We start from the raw sequence: 16162 nt of genomic DNA, 5'->3' as shown, positions 1-16162 counted from the left end.
GAGTTTCTCCAGCATTTAGTGTTTGTTGCTCAGGAGATACAATGTTTAAAAACAGCTACTTCCCTTCAACCATTCAGTTCTTGAACCAACCGGCAAAACACAACTGGTTCCTTCATTATAGCAACCTGGTATGGTCACGGCAGATGTGGAGGCTCCAATGCACTGGACTGGAAGAGGTCACAGCCGGTTGCAAGCTCAGCCAGCCCCATCACAGCACAAGCCTCCCCACCATCGAAGACATCTTTAAGATATGTTTCCTCAAGAAGGTGAAGGAGCTTCACCACCTTCATGCCCTTTCTCAGTGCTGCCATCAGGGAGGTGGCAAGAAGATGCACACTCGATCAGATTTCTCAACAGTCCATGAACCTACACTACCTCACTAATCCTCTTCTGCACTTTTCACTTCTCATTGTAACGTTCTAATTCTTTAATGAAGGGTCCTGACTTGTTAAAATGAATTTTCATGGAGGCCCTGATGAGCAGTCTTTATTCCCCTCCGTGGATTCTGCCCAACCTGCCGAGCTCCCCCCAGCATTTTGTGCGCGATGCTCGGAGATTTCCGCACCTCTTGTGGAAACTCTTGTATTATTAACTTCTGGCAACACACTCAAAATGCAACACTGATGGAAATGAATAAACAGTGGATGTTTTGGGCCAAGACCCTTCTACAGGACAAATCTTTTACATCTTATATCAAGTAATCTTTTATGTATTGCACTGTACTGCAGCCACAAAACAACTTTAATGACATGTATCAATGATGATAAATCTATAATCACTTTGCACTACCATGATGTACTTTATTGCTCACGTTGTGTTCTTTCTTGTAACATCTGTGCATTATTTATGTTTCTGTATGTGGAAGATGTTAAGTGCCTGGGATGCTCGTGAAAACAAGGTTTACATTGCACCTGTCTATATGAGTTGAGAGTTAAGGGGCAAAAGTTTAGGGGTAACACGAGGGGGAGCTTCTTTACTCAGAGAGAGGTAGCTGTGTGGAACGAGCTTCCAGTAAAAGTGGTAGAGGCATGTTCAATTTTGTCATGGATAGGTATATGGACAGGAAAGGAATGGAGGGCTATGGGCTGAGTGCAGGTAGGTGGGACTAGGTGAGAGTAAGCGTTCAGCATGGACTAGAAGGGCCAAGATGGCCTGTTTTGGTGCTGTCATTGTTATATAATTACATACTCAGTAGCCAGTTTAATAAACACCCCTGTACCTAATAAAGTGGCCACTGAGTGTCTGTTCGTGGTCTTCTGCTGCTGTAGCCCAACCACTTCAACGTTTGACATGTTGTGCGTTCAGAGATGCTCTTCTGCACACCACTGTTGTAACATGTGGTTATTTGAGTTACTGTCACCTTCGTGTCAGCTTGAACCAGTCTGGCCGTTCTCCTCCGACCTCCCTCATTAACAGGGCATTTTCTCCCTCAGAACTATATATGTGTGTCTACATACTATAATTCACAGATTTTGTTATGTATTGCAATGTATGCCGGTGATATTAAACCTGACTCTGAACTTTTTTGTTGTTTTTTGGGCCATTCTCGGCAAATTCTAGAGACTGTTGTGCATGAAAATCCCAGGTGATCAAACCACCCCGTCTGGCACCAACAATTACTTGACGGTCAGCATGGCAGCGTAGCGACTAGCACAACACTTTACCATACCAGCGACCCCAGTTCAATTCCTGCCGCAGCCCGCAAGGGGTTTGTACGTTCTCCCCGTGACCATGTGGGTTTCCTCTGGGTGCTCTGGTTTCTTCCCACAGTCCAAAGACATATCGATTTGTAGGTTAATTGCAAATTGTCCCATGATTAGACTTGGATTAAATTAGGGGCTGCTGTACCGTGTGGCTCGAAAGGCTGGAAGGACCTATTCTACACTGTATCTCAGTAATGCATCGCGATCGCTTTTCTTCCCCATCCCAATGTTTGATCTGAACAACAACTGAGTTGCTGCCGTATGACTAGATGATTACATACTTGCATTAACGAGCGAGAGCACCTAATAAAGTGGATAGTCAGTGTGTCGTGAAACTGTTTTGTGGCCGCAGTGCATAGTAGTACATTAAAAATGTGATAATTTACAGTCAAAAAAAAAATGAACAAGCAGTACAAAGTAAGAGCAAATTAGTAAGGTGGCGGTCATGGGTTCAGGAACCCTTCTGAAGTCTGATGGCACAGGGTAAGTGTACCTAATAAAGTGGCCACTGAGTGCATAATCGATCAATTTCACCGTGACAAATAACCAGCCGCCAGACACGGGATCACGTTACAGACGTCTGCCCCCGTGGGGATGGGGAGCCACTTACCTTGGGAAGGTCCGGCTGCGGAGCTCCTGGATGAAGGTCTGACTGCCGGTTTGCACCGGCTGGCTTTTGTCCACGCTGCCAAAGCTCTCCTGCTTCGGAATACATTTTCTCCGTTTCACTTGGAGGAGAGAGGGTGGGAAAAAAGAACAAAGTTATTACATCGCAGCTAGTTTTGGGTCACCGTCGGGATTCACACGGCACCGCAGAATCCGAATTGAGTTTAACATCACTGGCATATTTGGGAAATTTATCATGATGCAGCAGCAGTACTATGAAATTCATAATAACTATGAATTATGGCAAGTATATATATATTTTTTAAAAGTTGAATTAAAAAAGCAGTGCAAAAAGAGAAAAAATTAAGTATGAAGTGGTGTTCATGGGTTCAATGTCCATTCAGAGATCTGATGGCAGAGGGGAAGAAGCTGTTCCTGGATTGTTGAGCGTGTGCCTTCAGGCCAGACTGCTCACGATACTCCTGGTGAGGTCTGACCGATGATTTACAAAGCATTTATATTCTACTTATTAATAATACGATAGTGTAATTACAAGAAAGATGTGGAAGATTTAAGGAGGGTGCAGAGGAGATTTACCAGGATGCTGTCTGGATTAAAGGGCATGTCTTATGAGATAGATGAGCAAACTAGGGATTTTTTTTTTGGGAGTGAAGGAGGATGAGAGGTGGCTTAATAGAGGTTGACAAGATTGTAAGAGGCATTGATAGTGGACAGCCAGAGACCTTTTTCCCAGGGTGAAAATCGCTAACACGAGGGAGCATAATTTTAAAGTGATTGGAGGAAAGTACAGGGGAAATGTCAGAGGTACGATTTTTTTTTTTTACAAAGAATAGGGAGTGCATGGAATGCACTGCCAAGGGGAGTGGAGAGGGAAGCTTTAATTGATCTCGGAGCGGGTTTAAAAGCATTTTGGGCCGAAGGATCTGTACCGTGTGTGCATTTTATGTTTTAGAGTAGTTTTTTTTTAAAAATGTCTTGCACTTACTGCTGCTGCAAAACAACAAATTTCCTGTCTATATAAACTATATATTTTATTTCCTGTCCATGACCTTATGTATAGCCTAGTGTCACTTTATGCACATACAGTCAATGTATATCAGCTATCTTATATATCTGTATTTTAAAGTTCAAAGTAAATTTATTACCAAAGTACATACATGTCACTATATACAACCGTGAGATTCATTTTCTTGTGGCCATATTCAATAACCTTCAAGAAGAGCACAACCCAATCATGGGGTGTGGAGGCTTGCGTGCCTCAATGACCCGGAGAGCTATGTTGGCTGAAGTCAGGGCCTTGTGCTTTGACTCTTGGTAGGGTCACCCATAATAAACAGGTCAAAGGGTAAAGGACAGACCACCAGTCCTCCAGGTTCCGGGGTTCAGCTCAAGGCCAACAACCCTGACTGGTAAAACTAAACTGTTACGAAAACAGCAATGAAGAACCCTTCCATACAGAGATGGAGGACCTGCACTGCTGCTCGAAACACCCAACCTGGGCATTCAACCAGAGTGCAGAAGACAGCAAACTGTACAAGAAAAATAATAATAAATAAATAATACTGAGAACATGAGGCGAAGAGTCCTTGAAAGTGAGTCCACAAGTTGTGGGGACATTTCAATGATGGGGCCAAGTGAAGTTATCTGCTTTGGTTCCTGATGGTGGAGGGGTAATAACCATTTGTGAACCTGGTAGTGTGAATCCTGAGGCTCCTGTACCTCCTTCCTGATGGAAGCAGTGAAAATACAGCCTGTCCTGGGTGGTGGGGTTGCTGATGATGGATGCTGCTTTCCTGTGACAGTGTTTCCTGCAGATGGTGGAGAGGGCTTTACACGTGATGGACTGGGCCATATCCACTACCTTTACATGTGATGAACTGGGCCCACATAGGTAAAGCCCTTTCTTTAGTATTATAATGGCATTCTTTATTTTTTGTGTTTTCTGTGTTGCATCAGATCTGGAGTAACAATTATTTCATTCTCCTTTACTCTCTAACTGTCTGCATTGCTATCTGGTATGGGTGGGGGTTGCTGCACTGCACGGAATCAAAACAAGCTGCAGAAAGTTGTAAACTCAGTCAGCTCTATCTTGGGCACTAACCTTTTCATCATCCAGGACATCTTCAGGGCGTGATGTCTCAAAAAGGTGGCATCTACCATTAAGGACCCCCATCACCCAGAGAGGAGATACAGGAGCCTGAAGGCACACACTTAGTGATTCAGGAATAGCTTCTTCCCCTCTGCCATCCGATTTCTGAATGGACATTGAACCCATGAACAATGCCTCACTACCTTTTTTCACTTCTATTCTTGCTACTTAACTATTTTATATATATATATATATATATATATATATATATTTTGTATTGCAATGTTCTGCAGCTGCAAAGTCAACAAATTTCACGACATACGTTGATTATATTAAACCTAATTCTGCTTTGCGAACAGGAAGGACATCAATGAGTCTTGAATCTTAAGCTGAAGGATCCTCCAGCATTTTGTGCGTGTTGCTTTGGATTTCCAGCAACTGAAGACTTTATCAAGTTTATAATCTCGAATCTTGACCGCTGTGATCATTGTACACTAAAAAGGACATTTTTGTTGCTCTTTCTAGTAAAAATTGCGCACAATTTTGTTGTTTTTTTGAGCGTGAATGCTGCTTATATAATGCCACATGCCTGTAATTCTGCGTTAGCAAGATTTTCACTGAACCTGTGCGCACGCGTACTTCTGCAAACGACAATAAACTTGACTTCGAACAAAAGTTTTTCTCTGTATCTTAATACACATGAACCAGTTACCAACAACCCCAGTCACAGGGAATTCATCAACATCTGCTGTGTTGCATGTCGCGGGCGATCATGATTGTTCTACAGAAGCGGTTTGCCATTGGCTTCTTCTGGGCAGAGTCTTTACAAGACGGGTGACCCCGGGCATTATCAATACTCTTCAGAGATTGTCTGCCTGGGGTCAGTGGTTGCATAAGCAGGACTTGAGATACTCACCAGCGGCTCATACGACCATCCACCTCCTGTTCCCTATAACTTCACGCGACCCTGATCGGGGGGCTAAGCAGGTGCCACACTTTGCCCAAGGGTGACCTGCAGGCTAGCCATCTCCACCCCGCCACCCACAGGGAATTACAGAACAGAAACAGGCCATTCGGCCCATCAAAACAGTGCTGACCCATTAACACTAATTCCATATTAATATGCAGGATTTCTCTGGCTTCTGCACCTTCCTTCCCAGTCCTGTTGAAGGGTCTCAGCCCAAAATGTCGACTTTTTATTCCCTCCACAGATGCTGCCTGACCTACTGAGCTCCTCCAACAATGGATCTGAAGTAACAATTGTTCTCCTTACACTTGTGTACTCGAAATGACATGAAACCATCTTGACTACACAGCAAGCAGAGAATAGGCAGGCTGCCCTCTATACTCGAGGCAGAAGGTACTTACTAACAGAGGGCCCATGCAGCTTCTCACAGTCTGGGCAGTGGTACTGGTCAATCTCTGTCGCCTTGTCCTCTTCCACGCCAACGCAGCTGGGAAAAGCAAAGGGGAGGTTACAGACCCGGGAGCACCTCCACACCCATGCCCCACTCACCCTCCATTACAGTACCCACAGGTTAAAGAAATTTGGCACCCTCTGTCCTGCGGGGGTGTGCCTTATCCTGATTGTTGAAGTCGCTTCCTTTGCGATTGGTTAGTTTAGAAGCTGCAGCTGCTTTTCCCATTGGATACCTGTCTGGTGTCCAGTTTCAAATGTCCTGTGTATATTATAGAGCACGGAGAAGGGGCTAGCTCTCGTCTTCTGATAGATACTTTGTTGATCCCAAGAGAAATTACAGTGTTACAGTAGCCTTACAAGTGCACAGACATAAAAATATTAGAAGTAAGACAAAATAAAAAATGTTACCACAGTCTAACAAGAGGGGTCATCACTTCCCCAGCTATAGGTTGACTCATTGTAGAGCCAAGGGTAAGAATGACCTCATATAGTGCTCTTTGGAGAAGCGCAGTTGTCTCAGTCTGTTACTAAAAGTGCTCCTCTGTTCAGCCAAGGTGGCATGCAGAGCGTGAGAAACATTGTCCAGAATCGCCAGGATTTTCCGTAGGGTCTTTTGTTCTATCCCAGCCTCCAGAGCGTCCAGTTTGACTCCTATAACAGAGCCAGCCTTTCTTTCTTTACCAATCTTTTTACTGATTTAAAAAGAACCAAGAGGAGAATTGGTGGTGGCATCCGCCGGTCTCGAGAGACCATGGATCTGCGCCTGGAGTTTCCAGGGCGCAGGCCTGGACAGGGTTGTATGGGAGACCGGCAGTTGCCCAAGCTGCAGGCCTTCCCCTCTCCACGCCACCGATGTTGTCCAAGGGAAGGGCACTAGGACCCATGCAGCTTGGAATGATCACAAATATATCTATATATATCCATAACAATACATACAGAAGATGAAATAAACATGATCAAAATCATACATAGTATTAATCTGATATAGAATGTATAATAGGGAAGATAATTAATTCTGCTCTGTCAATTCATTAAAAAAAAAAGATTTTTGAATTTTTATACGGAAAAAAACCCACTATTCTCTACAAACAGAGGGAAACAAAAAGGGAAAAAAAGGACTGGGCAGTAAAACCAAAAGAAAGACTTTCTGATCAAATCCAAAACTTCAAAAAAAAAACTGGGAGAGAGTCTGTACAAAAGTCAATATATCAAATCATATGAAAATATTGAATGAAAGGTTACCAGATTTCTTCAAACTTAAAGGTTGTATCAAATGTCCAACTTCTTATCTGCTCTAAACTTAAACAGGACATGATGGAGGAAAGCCAATAAGAAACAGTAGGTGGATTAGGAATGATAATGATAAAATTAAAGGTGCTTGGGAATTGGAATTTCAAGAGTTACTTTCAGATAATCAATGCAATAAAATTCTTCATTTGGTAAATACTTCATCTATTTGTGCCCATCGTTCCTTGAAACCGTTCAAGGTAGTGCATCGGGCACAAATGTCAAAGGATAAATTAGCCAGTGTTTTTCCCAATTCAATCCTATTTTCAATAGATGTAATACTCAGGTGGCCACTTTAACTCACGTGTGTTGGTCTTGCATAAAGATGGACAATTTTTGGAAAGATGTCTTTAAAACTTTATCAAAAGTCTTGGATCTGGACCAACAACCAAATTTACTTATAGCAATTGTTGGGATTATTTCATCGGAAGCAGGAAATATTCCTGTTTCCGCTCAGCAGATGATAGCCTTTTCAACTTTATTGGCTAGGAGAGCCATTTTACAGAACCAGTCTTTCTAATCAGTTTATTGAGCCTGTTGGTATCGCCCGTGTTGATGCCATTGCCCCGGCACACCACCACATAGAAGACTGCACTGGCGACAACAGACTGGCAAAACGCATGAAGGAGAGGCCTGCACACTCCAAAGGACCTCAGTCTCCTCAGGAAGTAGAGGCGACTCTGGCCCTTCCTGCACACAGCCTCTGTGTTGGTGCTCCATGTCATCCAGGTGCATCCCCCAAGTACGTGTAGGTCCTCACCACATCCACGTCCTCAACATCAATAGTAACAGGGAGAAATACCGACTTAGTCTTGCTAGAGTACATCACCATCTCCTTTGTCTTCATGATGTTGAGCTTCAAATAATTCAGGCACTTCGAGCCTGCACCGCCATTTTGAGATCATGGCTGATCAATTCTATCAATACCCAGTTCCTGCCTTGTCCCCATATCCCTTGATTCCCCTATCCATAAGATACCTATCTAGCTCCTTTTTGAAAGCATCCAGAGAATTGGCCTCCACTACCTTCCGAGGCAGTGCATTCCTCACAACTCTCTGGGAGAAGAAGTTTTTCCTTAACTCTGTCCTAAATGACCTACCCCTTATTCTCAAACCATGACCTCTGGTACTGGACTCTCCCAGCATCTGGAACGTATTTCCTGCCTCTATCTTGTCCAATCCCTTAATAATCTTATATGTTTCAATCAGATCCCCTCTCGATCTCCTTAATTCCAGCATGTACAAGCCCAGTCTCTCTAACCTCTCTGCGTAAGACAGTCCAGACATCCCAGGAATTAACCTTGTGAATCTACGCTGCACTTCCTCTACAGCCAGGATGTCCTTCCTTAACCCTGGAGACCAAAACTGTACACAATACTCCAGGTGTGGTCTCACCAGGGCCCTGTACAAATGCAAAAGGATTTCCTTGCTCTTGTACTTAATTCCCTTTGTAATAAAGGCCTTCTTCACTGCCTGCTGCACTTGCTCTTTCACCTTCAGTGACTGATGAACAAGGACTCCTAGATCTCTTTGTATTTCTCCCTTACCTAACCCTATACCGTTCTGATAATAATCTGCCTTCCTGTTCTTACTCCCAAAGTGGATAACCTCACACTTATTCACATTAAACGTCATCTGTCAAGTATCATGAAGGGTCTTCATGATGTGTAAGGGCAGGGCCACTGGACCAAGTCATTCAAGACTTTTGGTTGGCCCTTCATGGGTACTGGGACCACACATGATGCTTTCCACCCCGTTGGGAGTCTGAGGCTGAGAGTCAGATTGAAAATGTGCTGGTGAACCCCACACAGCTGCTCAGCACACTCCGTCAGGACCTTGGAGTCAACCAGTCCCAATGCCTTGCTGTGTCCGAGTTCCCCACAGCCCTTCGCCCTTCGGGAAGGAAAGCTCAGCTCGCCGGATGCACGAGTATTCTGCTTTGTAGTGTCTGTAACTTTGGGAACATGACGTTTAGCTGAATTTTTACTATTTGTAAATAAATGATTCATATACGTATTGGCAGTCAGGGTATTTCCTGTCTCGCTGGCCAGACCTGTGAACCTGATTCCAGATCACACCCTCATTGACCTTTATCGATGTATCCTAACAGACGCATTGCAGCTCGGTATGGCAACAGCTCTGCCCGAGACCACAGGAAACCGCAGAGTTGTGGACACGGTTCAGCACATCACAGAAACCAGCCCGCCCATCCGTGAACTCTGTCTGCACTTTTTACTGTCTCAATAAAGCAACCAACATAATCAAAGACCACCCCCCCCCCCACACCTCTGGACAAACTCTCTTCTCCCCCTCCCATCCGGCAAAAGATACCAGAACTCAAGGACAGCTTCTGCCCCTGGTGTTACCAGACTCCATGCGGTAAGACGGACTCTTCACCTCACAATCTACCTTGCACTTTATCATTTAACTTCACTGCACTTTCTCCATAGATGTTACACTTTATTCTGCATTCTGTTCTTATTTTAACCTTGTTCTGCCTCATTGCTCTGTGTAATGATTTGATCTGAATGAACAGCATGCAAAACAAGATTATCACTGCATCTCGGTACACCTGACAATAATAATCGATTTCCAATCGCCCACCAATTAAGGTTGATTTGCACCTATCACACTGGGATAATGGTGCCCCAGCTATGGACCTGGACACCAAGATCTCCCTGAACAACAATGCTGCAGAGGCCAAGTCCAGAAGACCAGCAATCTGGGTTCAATTCCTGCTGCTGTCTGTGAGGAGTTTGTACTGCACTTTCTCTCTGTGACCATGTGGGTTTAGTCTGGGTGCCTGTTTCCCTCCCACATTCCAAAGCCGTATGGGTTAAAACCACAAGACAAAGACGCAGAATTTGGCCCATCATGTCTGTTCCGCCATTTCACCGTGGCTGATTTACTACCCCTCTCAACCCTGTTCTGCCTTCTCCCCATAACCTTTGACATCCTTACTGATCAAGAGACCATCAATCTCCACTTTAAATGCACACAGTCGGTTCGGATCGGTAACATCTTCTCCACAAAACCCATCAGCACAAGGCCGTGTGCGCTACTTGCTTTACACTTATGACTGTGAGGCGAAGCACAGCTCGAACGTCATATTCCGGTTTGCTGATGATACCACTGTTGTAGGCTGAATCAAAGGTGGTGATGATTCAGCATACAGGAGGGAGATTGAAAATCTGGCTGAGGTGCAACAATAATAATCTCTTACCCAACGTTAAGAAGACCAAGGAACTGATTATTGACTTCAGGAGAAGGATCCTCATCTGAGGTGGAAAGGGTTAGAAATTTTAAATTCCTGAGCGTTATTACTGCAGAGGGCCTGTCCTGGGCCCAGTGCCACTGCTTCCTTAAGAGTTTGCAAAGATTCGGCATGACATCTACAACTTTGACAAACTTCTACAGATGTGTAGTGGAGTGTATACTGACAGGCTGCATCACCTGGAAACGCCAAAGCCTAGGGAACTGAAAATCCTACAAAATGTAGTGAACCCAGCCCAGTGCATCACAGGTAAAGCCCTCCCTACCACTGAGCACATCTGCATGGAGTGCTGTCATAGGAAAGCTGCATCCGTCATCAGGGACCCCCACCAACCAGGCCGTGCTCTCTTCTCGCTGCTGCCATCAGGACCTCAGGACTCACACCACCAGGTTGAGGAACAGTTGTTACCCCTCAACCGTCAGGCTCCTGAATCAAAGCAGAAAAGTTCACTCAACTTCACTTGTGGACTTGCTGTCAAAAACTCTTCACCTCCCGTTCTTGATATTTATTTATTTATTTATTACTTCTCTCTTTTCGTATCTGCTCAGTGAACGCCCAAGGCGGTGTAGTGTTTCATCAGTTCTGTTATTATTCTACAGATTTACTGAGTATGCCTGCAAGAAAATGAATTTCAATGTTGTATACAGTAACATATATGTCCTTAATTAATAAATTTACCTTGAACTTTGGAAAAATGGACTTGGACTCCACAGATTCACCACCCTCATTCCTCCTCATCCCTGTTCTAAAGGGACATCCTTCTATTCTCAGGCTGTACCTTCTGGTTCTAGACTCCCCCACTATAGAAAACATCCCCTCCACGTCCACTCTATTAAAGCTTTTCAATATTTGATTTATGCTTCAATGAAATCCTCCCCATTCTCCTAAACTCCGGTGAGTACAGGCCCAGAGATGTTAATCCTTTCATTCCCAGAATCATTGACAGGAACCTCCTCTGGGCCCTGACCAACATCAGCACATTCTTCTTAGATAAAGGGCCCAGAACTGCTCTACAAGTGATGCCTTACCAAACTCAGCATTCCACCCTTGCTTTTATTTTCCAGTCCTCTTGAAACAAAAGCTAACATTGCATTTGCCTCCCTCACCACCGACTCAACCTGGAAGAAGCAAGGCATTTCAAGCAGAGTGTTAATGCATGAAGAACGTTTGATGGCTCTGGACCTGCACTTGCTCAGCTTCAGGAGAATGAAGAGGGACCTCAGTGAAACCTCAGAATAGAGGGACGTCCACTTAGAACAGAGATGAGGAGGAATTTCTTTAGCCAGAGGGCAGCAAATCTGTGGAATTCTTTACAAAGACAGCTGTGGATGCCAAATCATTGGGGATATTCAATGTGGAGGTTGATAGGTTCTTGGAACAGTAAGGGTGTGAAAGGCTATGGGGACAAGGCAGGAGAATGGGGTTGAGAGGGATAATAAACCAGCTGTTATGGAATGGCAGAGCAGACGATGCACAGAACGGCCTATTTCTGCTCCTTTGTCTTATGCTCAGACAGAGCAGCTGGGTCATAGGGAGTAGTTGGTAGTGGTGGAAGAGCAGACTGAGGTGGGGGGGCCTCTCCCCCGGCAAGGCTGAGAAGGAAGGTGAAGGAGCGACATGTGATGGAAACTCATTGTAGCTGGTGGAAGTCGCCAGTGATGACCTATTCAACATGTAAGGGTTTCAGGCAGCCGCCGAATGACACCTAGGACCCAGCACTGACCCTAACAACTCGACACAGATGCCCGCCAAAATCAGAACGGTACAGCATGGTACCGGCCCTTTGGCCCACATTGTGCCAACCTACTCTGCAATCAATCCAACCCTTCCCTCCACACAGCCCTCCATTTTCCTGTCATTCATGAGCCTAACGGTCTCCTAAATGTCTGTGTCTCTACTGCCACCCCGGCAGTGTGTTCTACACACCCACCACACTCTGTAACAAATAAGAACTCTCCTACCCCTCTATCTTCGAACATTGAAGTTACGCTCCCTTGTATTAGCGACTTCCCTAGGAAAAAGTCTCTGACTGTCCACTTGCTCTTTGCCTCGAGAAGCTTTAATTATCTGCCTCTTCCATCACCGCCGGTAACACATTCCCTATCACTCTGTGTAGAAAGCCTACCTCTGACATCCCCCATACCTTCCTCCAATGCCCCCTCGTATTAGCCATTCTCACCCTGGGGAAGAAGTCTCCAGCTGTCCACTTGATCTCTGCCTCTTGTACTTCTCTATCGAGCCACTTCTCATCCACCTCCACTCCAAGGAGAAAAGTCCCAGCTCGCTCAGCTTGCCCTCAAAAGACAGGCTCTCTAATGCAGGCCGCAACTGATAAATCTCCTCTGCACCCGCTCCAAAACTTCCTGTACCGAGGCGGCCAGAGCTGAACACAATGCTCAAAGTGTGGTCTAACCAGGGCTTTACACGGCTAACCGTGTTATACAAGGCTGTCAGAGGGGACACAACATACAAACCTGCATAAACATCATGTAAACATTGAATGTTCCTGTTGACCCAATGCAGACCGTGTTGGCCTTTGCAAACTCCCAAGCAAGAACACAAACTGGGGGTGGGGGGTGGGGGAAACTCAGCAGGTGAGACAGCACCCACAGAGAGGAATCAACAGATGCCATTTTGAACTGAGACATCTCATCAGGACTCTGTCTATAAATGACTGTGTTCTTTCCTCTGCACAGATGCTGCCTGACCTGCTGAGTTCTTTCCCCAACATTTTGTCTCTGTTACTCAAGACTTCCAGCACCTGCAGAATCCCATGTAGAATTCTGGTCCCCCAAATGGAGGGGAACACATCCTCTCTCCTCCCCCAAACTGTCATTCCCCTGCCGGACCACCTTAGCACTCCTTCCCAGACCCTCCATCACTCCTTCTCCAGACCTCCTGTTTCTCCCTCCCTTCGCTGAGACACTCTGTCCCTCTACATGAAACCAAATTCCCAGCTCCTTCTCCACTCCTCCACAGGCTGCAGTCCCGCTTCATCAACTTCCTCCCCCTCACCCACTCCTCCCTCGTCTCCCTTCTCTCAACGCTCCACACCTCACCTTCCAATCCCCTCTACGCCTCTCCTTTCCCCTTCCTTCTCCAGGGGACGCACTCCGTCCCACTTCACAAATCCAAATTCCCACACCTTCCACACCCCCCACCCCCCCACCCCCCGGCTCCCATGACCTGCACCCTCACCGTCACCACTCACACTGTCCTGTTCTAGTCACTCTTTTCCTCCCAGGGACTCAGTAGCACGATACAGCGTCTGGTTGAGTGGTTGTTGCAATAGCAACCTTGCATTCAATGTCAATGACCAAAGAGTTAATTGTGGACTTCAAGAAGGGGAAGTCCAGGCAACACACACCAGTCCTCAATGAGGGATCAGAAGTGGAAAGGGTGAGCAATTTCAAATTCCTGGATGTCGACATCTCTGAGGATCTCTCCTGGGCCCAATGATATCGATGCATTTACAAAGAAGGCAAGACACCAGTTGTATTTCATCAGGAGTTTGAGGAGATTCGGTTTCGTCACCAAAGACACTCGCAAATTTCTACAGATGTACCGTGGAGAGCATTCGAACTGCCTTCATCACCGTCTGGTATTGGGGGGGGGGAGGGTGCACCGTGCAGGATCAGAAAAAGCTGCAGAGGGTTGCAAACTCAACCAGCTCCATCACGGGCACTAGACTCCCCAGCATCCAGGACATCTTCAAAAGGCGATGCCTCAAAAAGGTGCCATCCATCAAGGACCCCCATCACCCGACATGACACTTTTTTCATTGCTACCATCGGGTACAGGAGCCTGAAGACACACACTCAACGATTCAGGAACAGCTTCTTCCCCTCTGTCATCAGATTTCTGAATAGACAGTGAACCCATGAACACTACCTCAGCATTTTCCTCTCTTTTCGCACTACTTATTTAATGCTTACATACACTTATTGTAATTTATAATATTACTATACAGTGCATTATGCAGGTACCACAAAAACAACAAATTTCACGACATATTAAACCTGATTCTGACCAGACATTCTCGTACCTCGACAAACGTCGTCCCCAACTCCCTTCGCTCGGGGGCTGCTAGACCCCTCTTGCCGTGACTTTCGGCCACTTCACCCCGGTCCTGCCAGGCTCCCTCTCCCCAACATCTGCCCTCCTCGTCGGTCCGTCCGGCCCGCTCCTCACCCCTCCCCGGGACTCCCGGTCCTCTCCCCGCAGGACTACCGGCCCCTTCACTCCGCCGCCGGGCTCCCTTCTTTCTCCTGAGGTCTCCCGGGCCCGGGGAGCAGCCGGACGGCGCCGAGGCTTCGGGCAGCGGCCTAGTCCCGATGTCCCTGTCGCCGACCCTCCCGCCCTGGCTCGCACCACTCACCTGCCATGAAACCAGTCCTGACACACGTCGCACTCGATCATGAAGCGGGTCACGTCGTACGGGAGGCGGCACAGGCAGTAAACCGGCACCGACGCCATCGCCGCGGGGCCGCTGACAGCGCCGAGCGCCGCCTCCCCCTGCTGCTCCTCCTCCTACCCCGGGACCGCACTTTCCACACTCAGCCACCGCTCCTCTCACCCATCAACCAACATCAACATCTCAGCCCGCTACACTCAGAAAATATCCAAACTAATATTAAACTCGTCAACTTTTAAATATTCCCCATTGAATCATAAACTGTTTTATTCCCATCCGCACATTCGTCACGGTGCGGCTGTCCCTTCTCCTCCAGCTGTACTTTCCATACACAACCTCCGCCCCTTTGCGCCTCTCGCTTACAAGAGCAGTTCAGTTCTCTACACTCAGAATAATTTATTACTAATATCAAAGCCAAAATCAGTTAAATATTCACGCAAGAAACCAAAAATCATTTTATTCCCATCTGCACATTCATCACAGTGCAACTATCTCTCCTCTCCCAGCTGTATTTTTCACAAACAAACTCCTCACCTTGCCCCCTCGTGGTTAGACGAACAACTCACCCATCTGCACTCATAAAATAGCAGAACAAATATTAAAACTATTAACTGGTAAACATTCCACACCAAACAGAAAACCATTTCATTCACAACTGTATATTCGTCACGCTCGGCTATCCCTCCTCTCCTAGCCGTACATTCCAGCCACTCCCCGAACGCCAATCCCCTCGGTTAAAGGAACTACGAACCCCACTGCAATTTTAGCAAACTGTCATTAACTTCTATATCGATTAATTTGGGTGTTTTTAAGCAAACCACGAATCTATTTGCACAAGTTGTTGGATGCACGGCCGCACTTTCCACACAGAGCTTCCGGCCGTTCCGCCCGGGATCAGAACAACATTGAATCTGTGGGATAACACAAAATGCTGACAGTATTCGCTTTGGTGTCGATCAATAAATTTAAAAATTAGAATAAAGTTCTAGTGTTTCAGGGCTACAACCAGACGAGCTTCTCGCACTTTTCTCGCTATCTCTTCGAGTTCTTTCCCCGATTCCGCTAACTCTTTAACTCCTCCTGAAATAAAATAAACTTGTCATTTCTCTCTCAATCCTCAGTAATATAACTTTGACATATCCTGAGTCTCTTAATTCGTCGGGGCTGCGCCGCCTCCCACACAACTTTGATGCCCCACTCACAACGCAGTCTTTCCCTCAACGCACCTCCGATAAACACACACAAACTGCAGATTTTCTCTTGTTTCCAATAAAGATACATTCCACGAAACACTGATATTGAAACTAATTTTACCACCTCCCCATATACTCTTGCACTTTCGCTGATAA

The 16162-nt window shown here is 46.0% G+C and overlaps 1 protein-coding gene across 1 annotated transcript in view; it reads right to left on the bottom strand.

The window, feature by feature from the left end:
* The window catches only part of LOC140715989 (histone lysine demethylase PHF8-like), a 31050-nt gene extending 15446 nt beyond the window's left edge, over nucleotides 1–15604 (bottom strand). The window contains exons 1-3 of the mRNA XM_073028613.1: nucleotides 14778–15604; nucleotides 5788–5873; nucleotides 2314–2431 (exon numbers count right to left, since the gene is read on the bottom strand). Of these exons, the coding sequence (XP_072884714.1) occupies nucleotides 2314–2431; nucleotides 5788–5873; nucleotides 14778–14875 (302 nt within the window). The 5' untranslated portion in view covers nucleotides 14876–15604. The remainder of the gene's footprint in view (nucleotides 1–2313; nucleotides 2432–5787; nucleotides 5874–14777) is intronic.
* Between the last annotated feature and the right edge of the window lie 558 nt (nucleotides 15605–16162).

Source organism: Hemitrygon akajei, chromosome 24 (assembly GCF_048418815.1).
Source record: "Hemitrygon akajei chromosome 24, sHemAka1.3, whole genome shotgun sequence".
In the NCBI taxonomy this organism is placed as follows: Eukaryota; Metazoa; Chordata; class Chondrichthyes; order Myliobatiformes; family Dasyatidae; genus Hemitrygon; species Hemitrygon akajei.
Note: the sequence above shows the minus strand (reverse complement) of the source record. Positions and strands in the feature narration are given on the sequence as shown.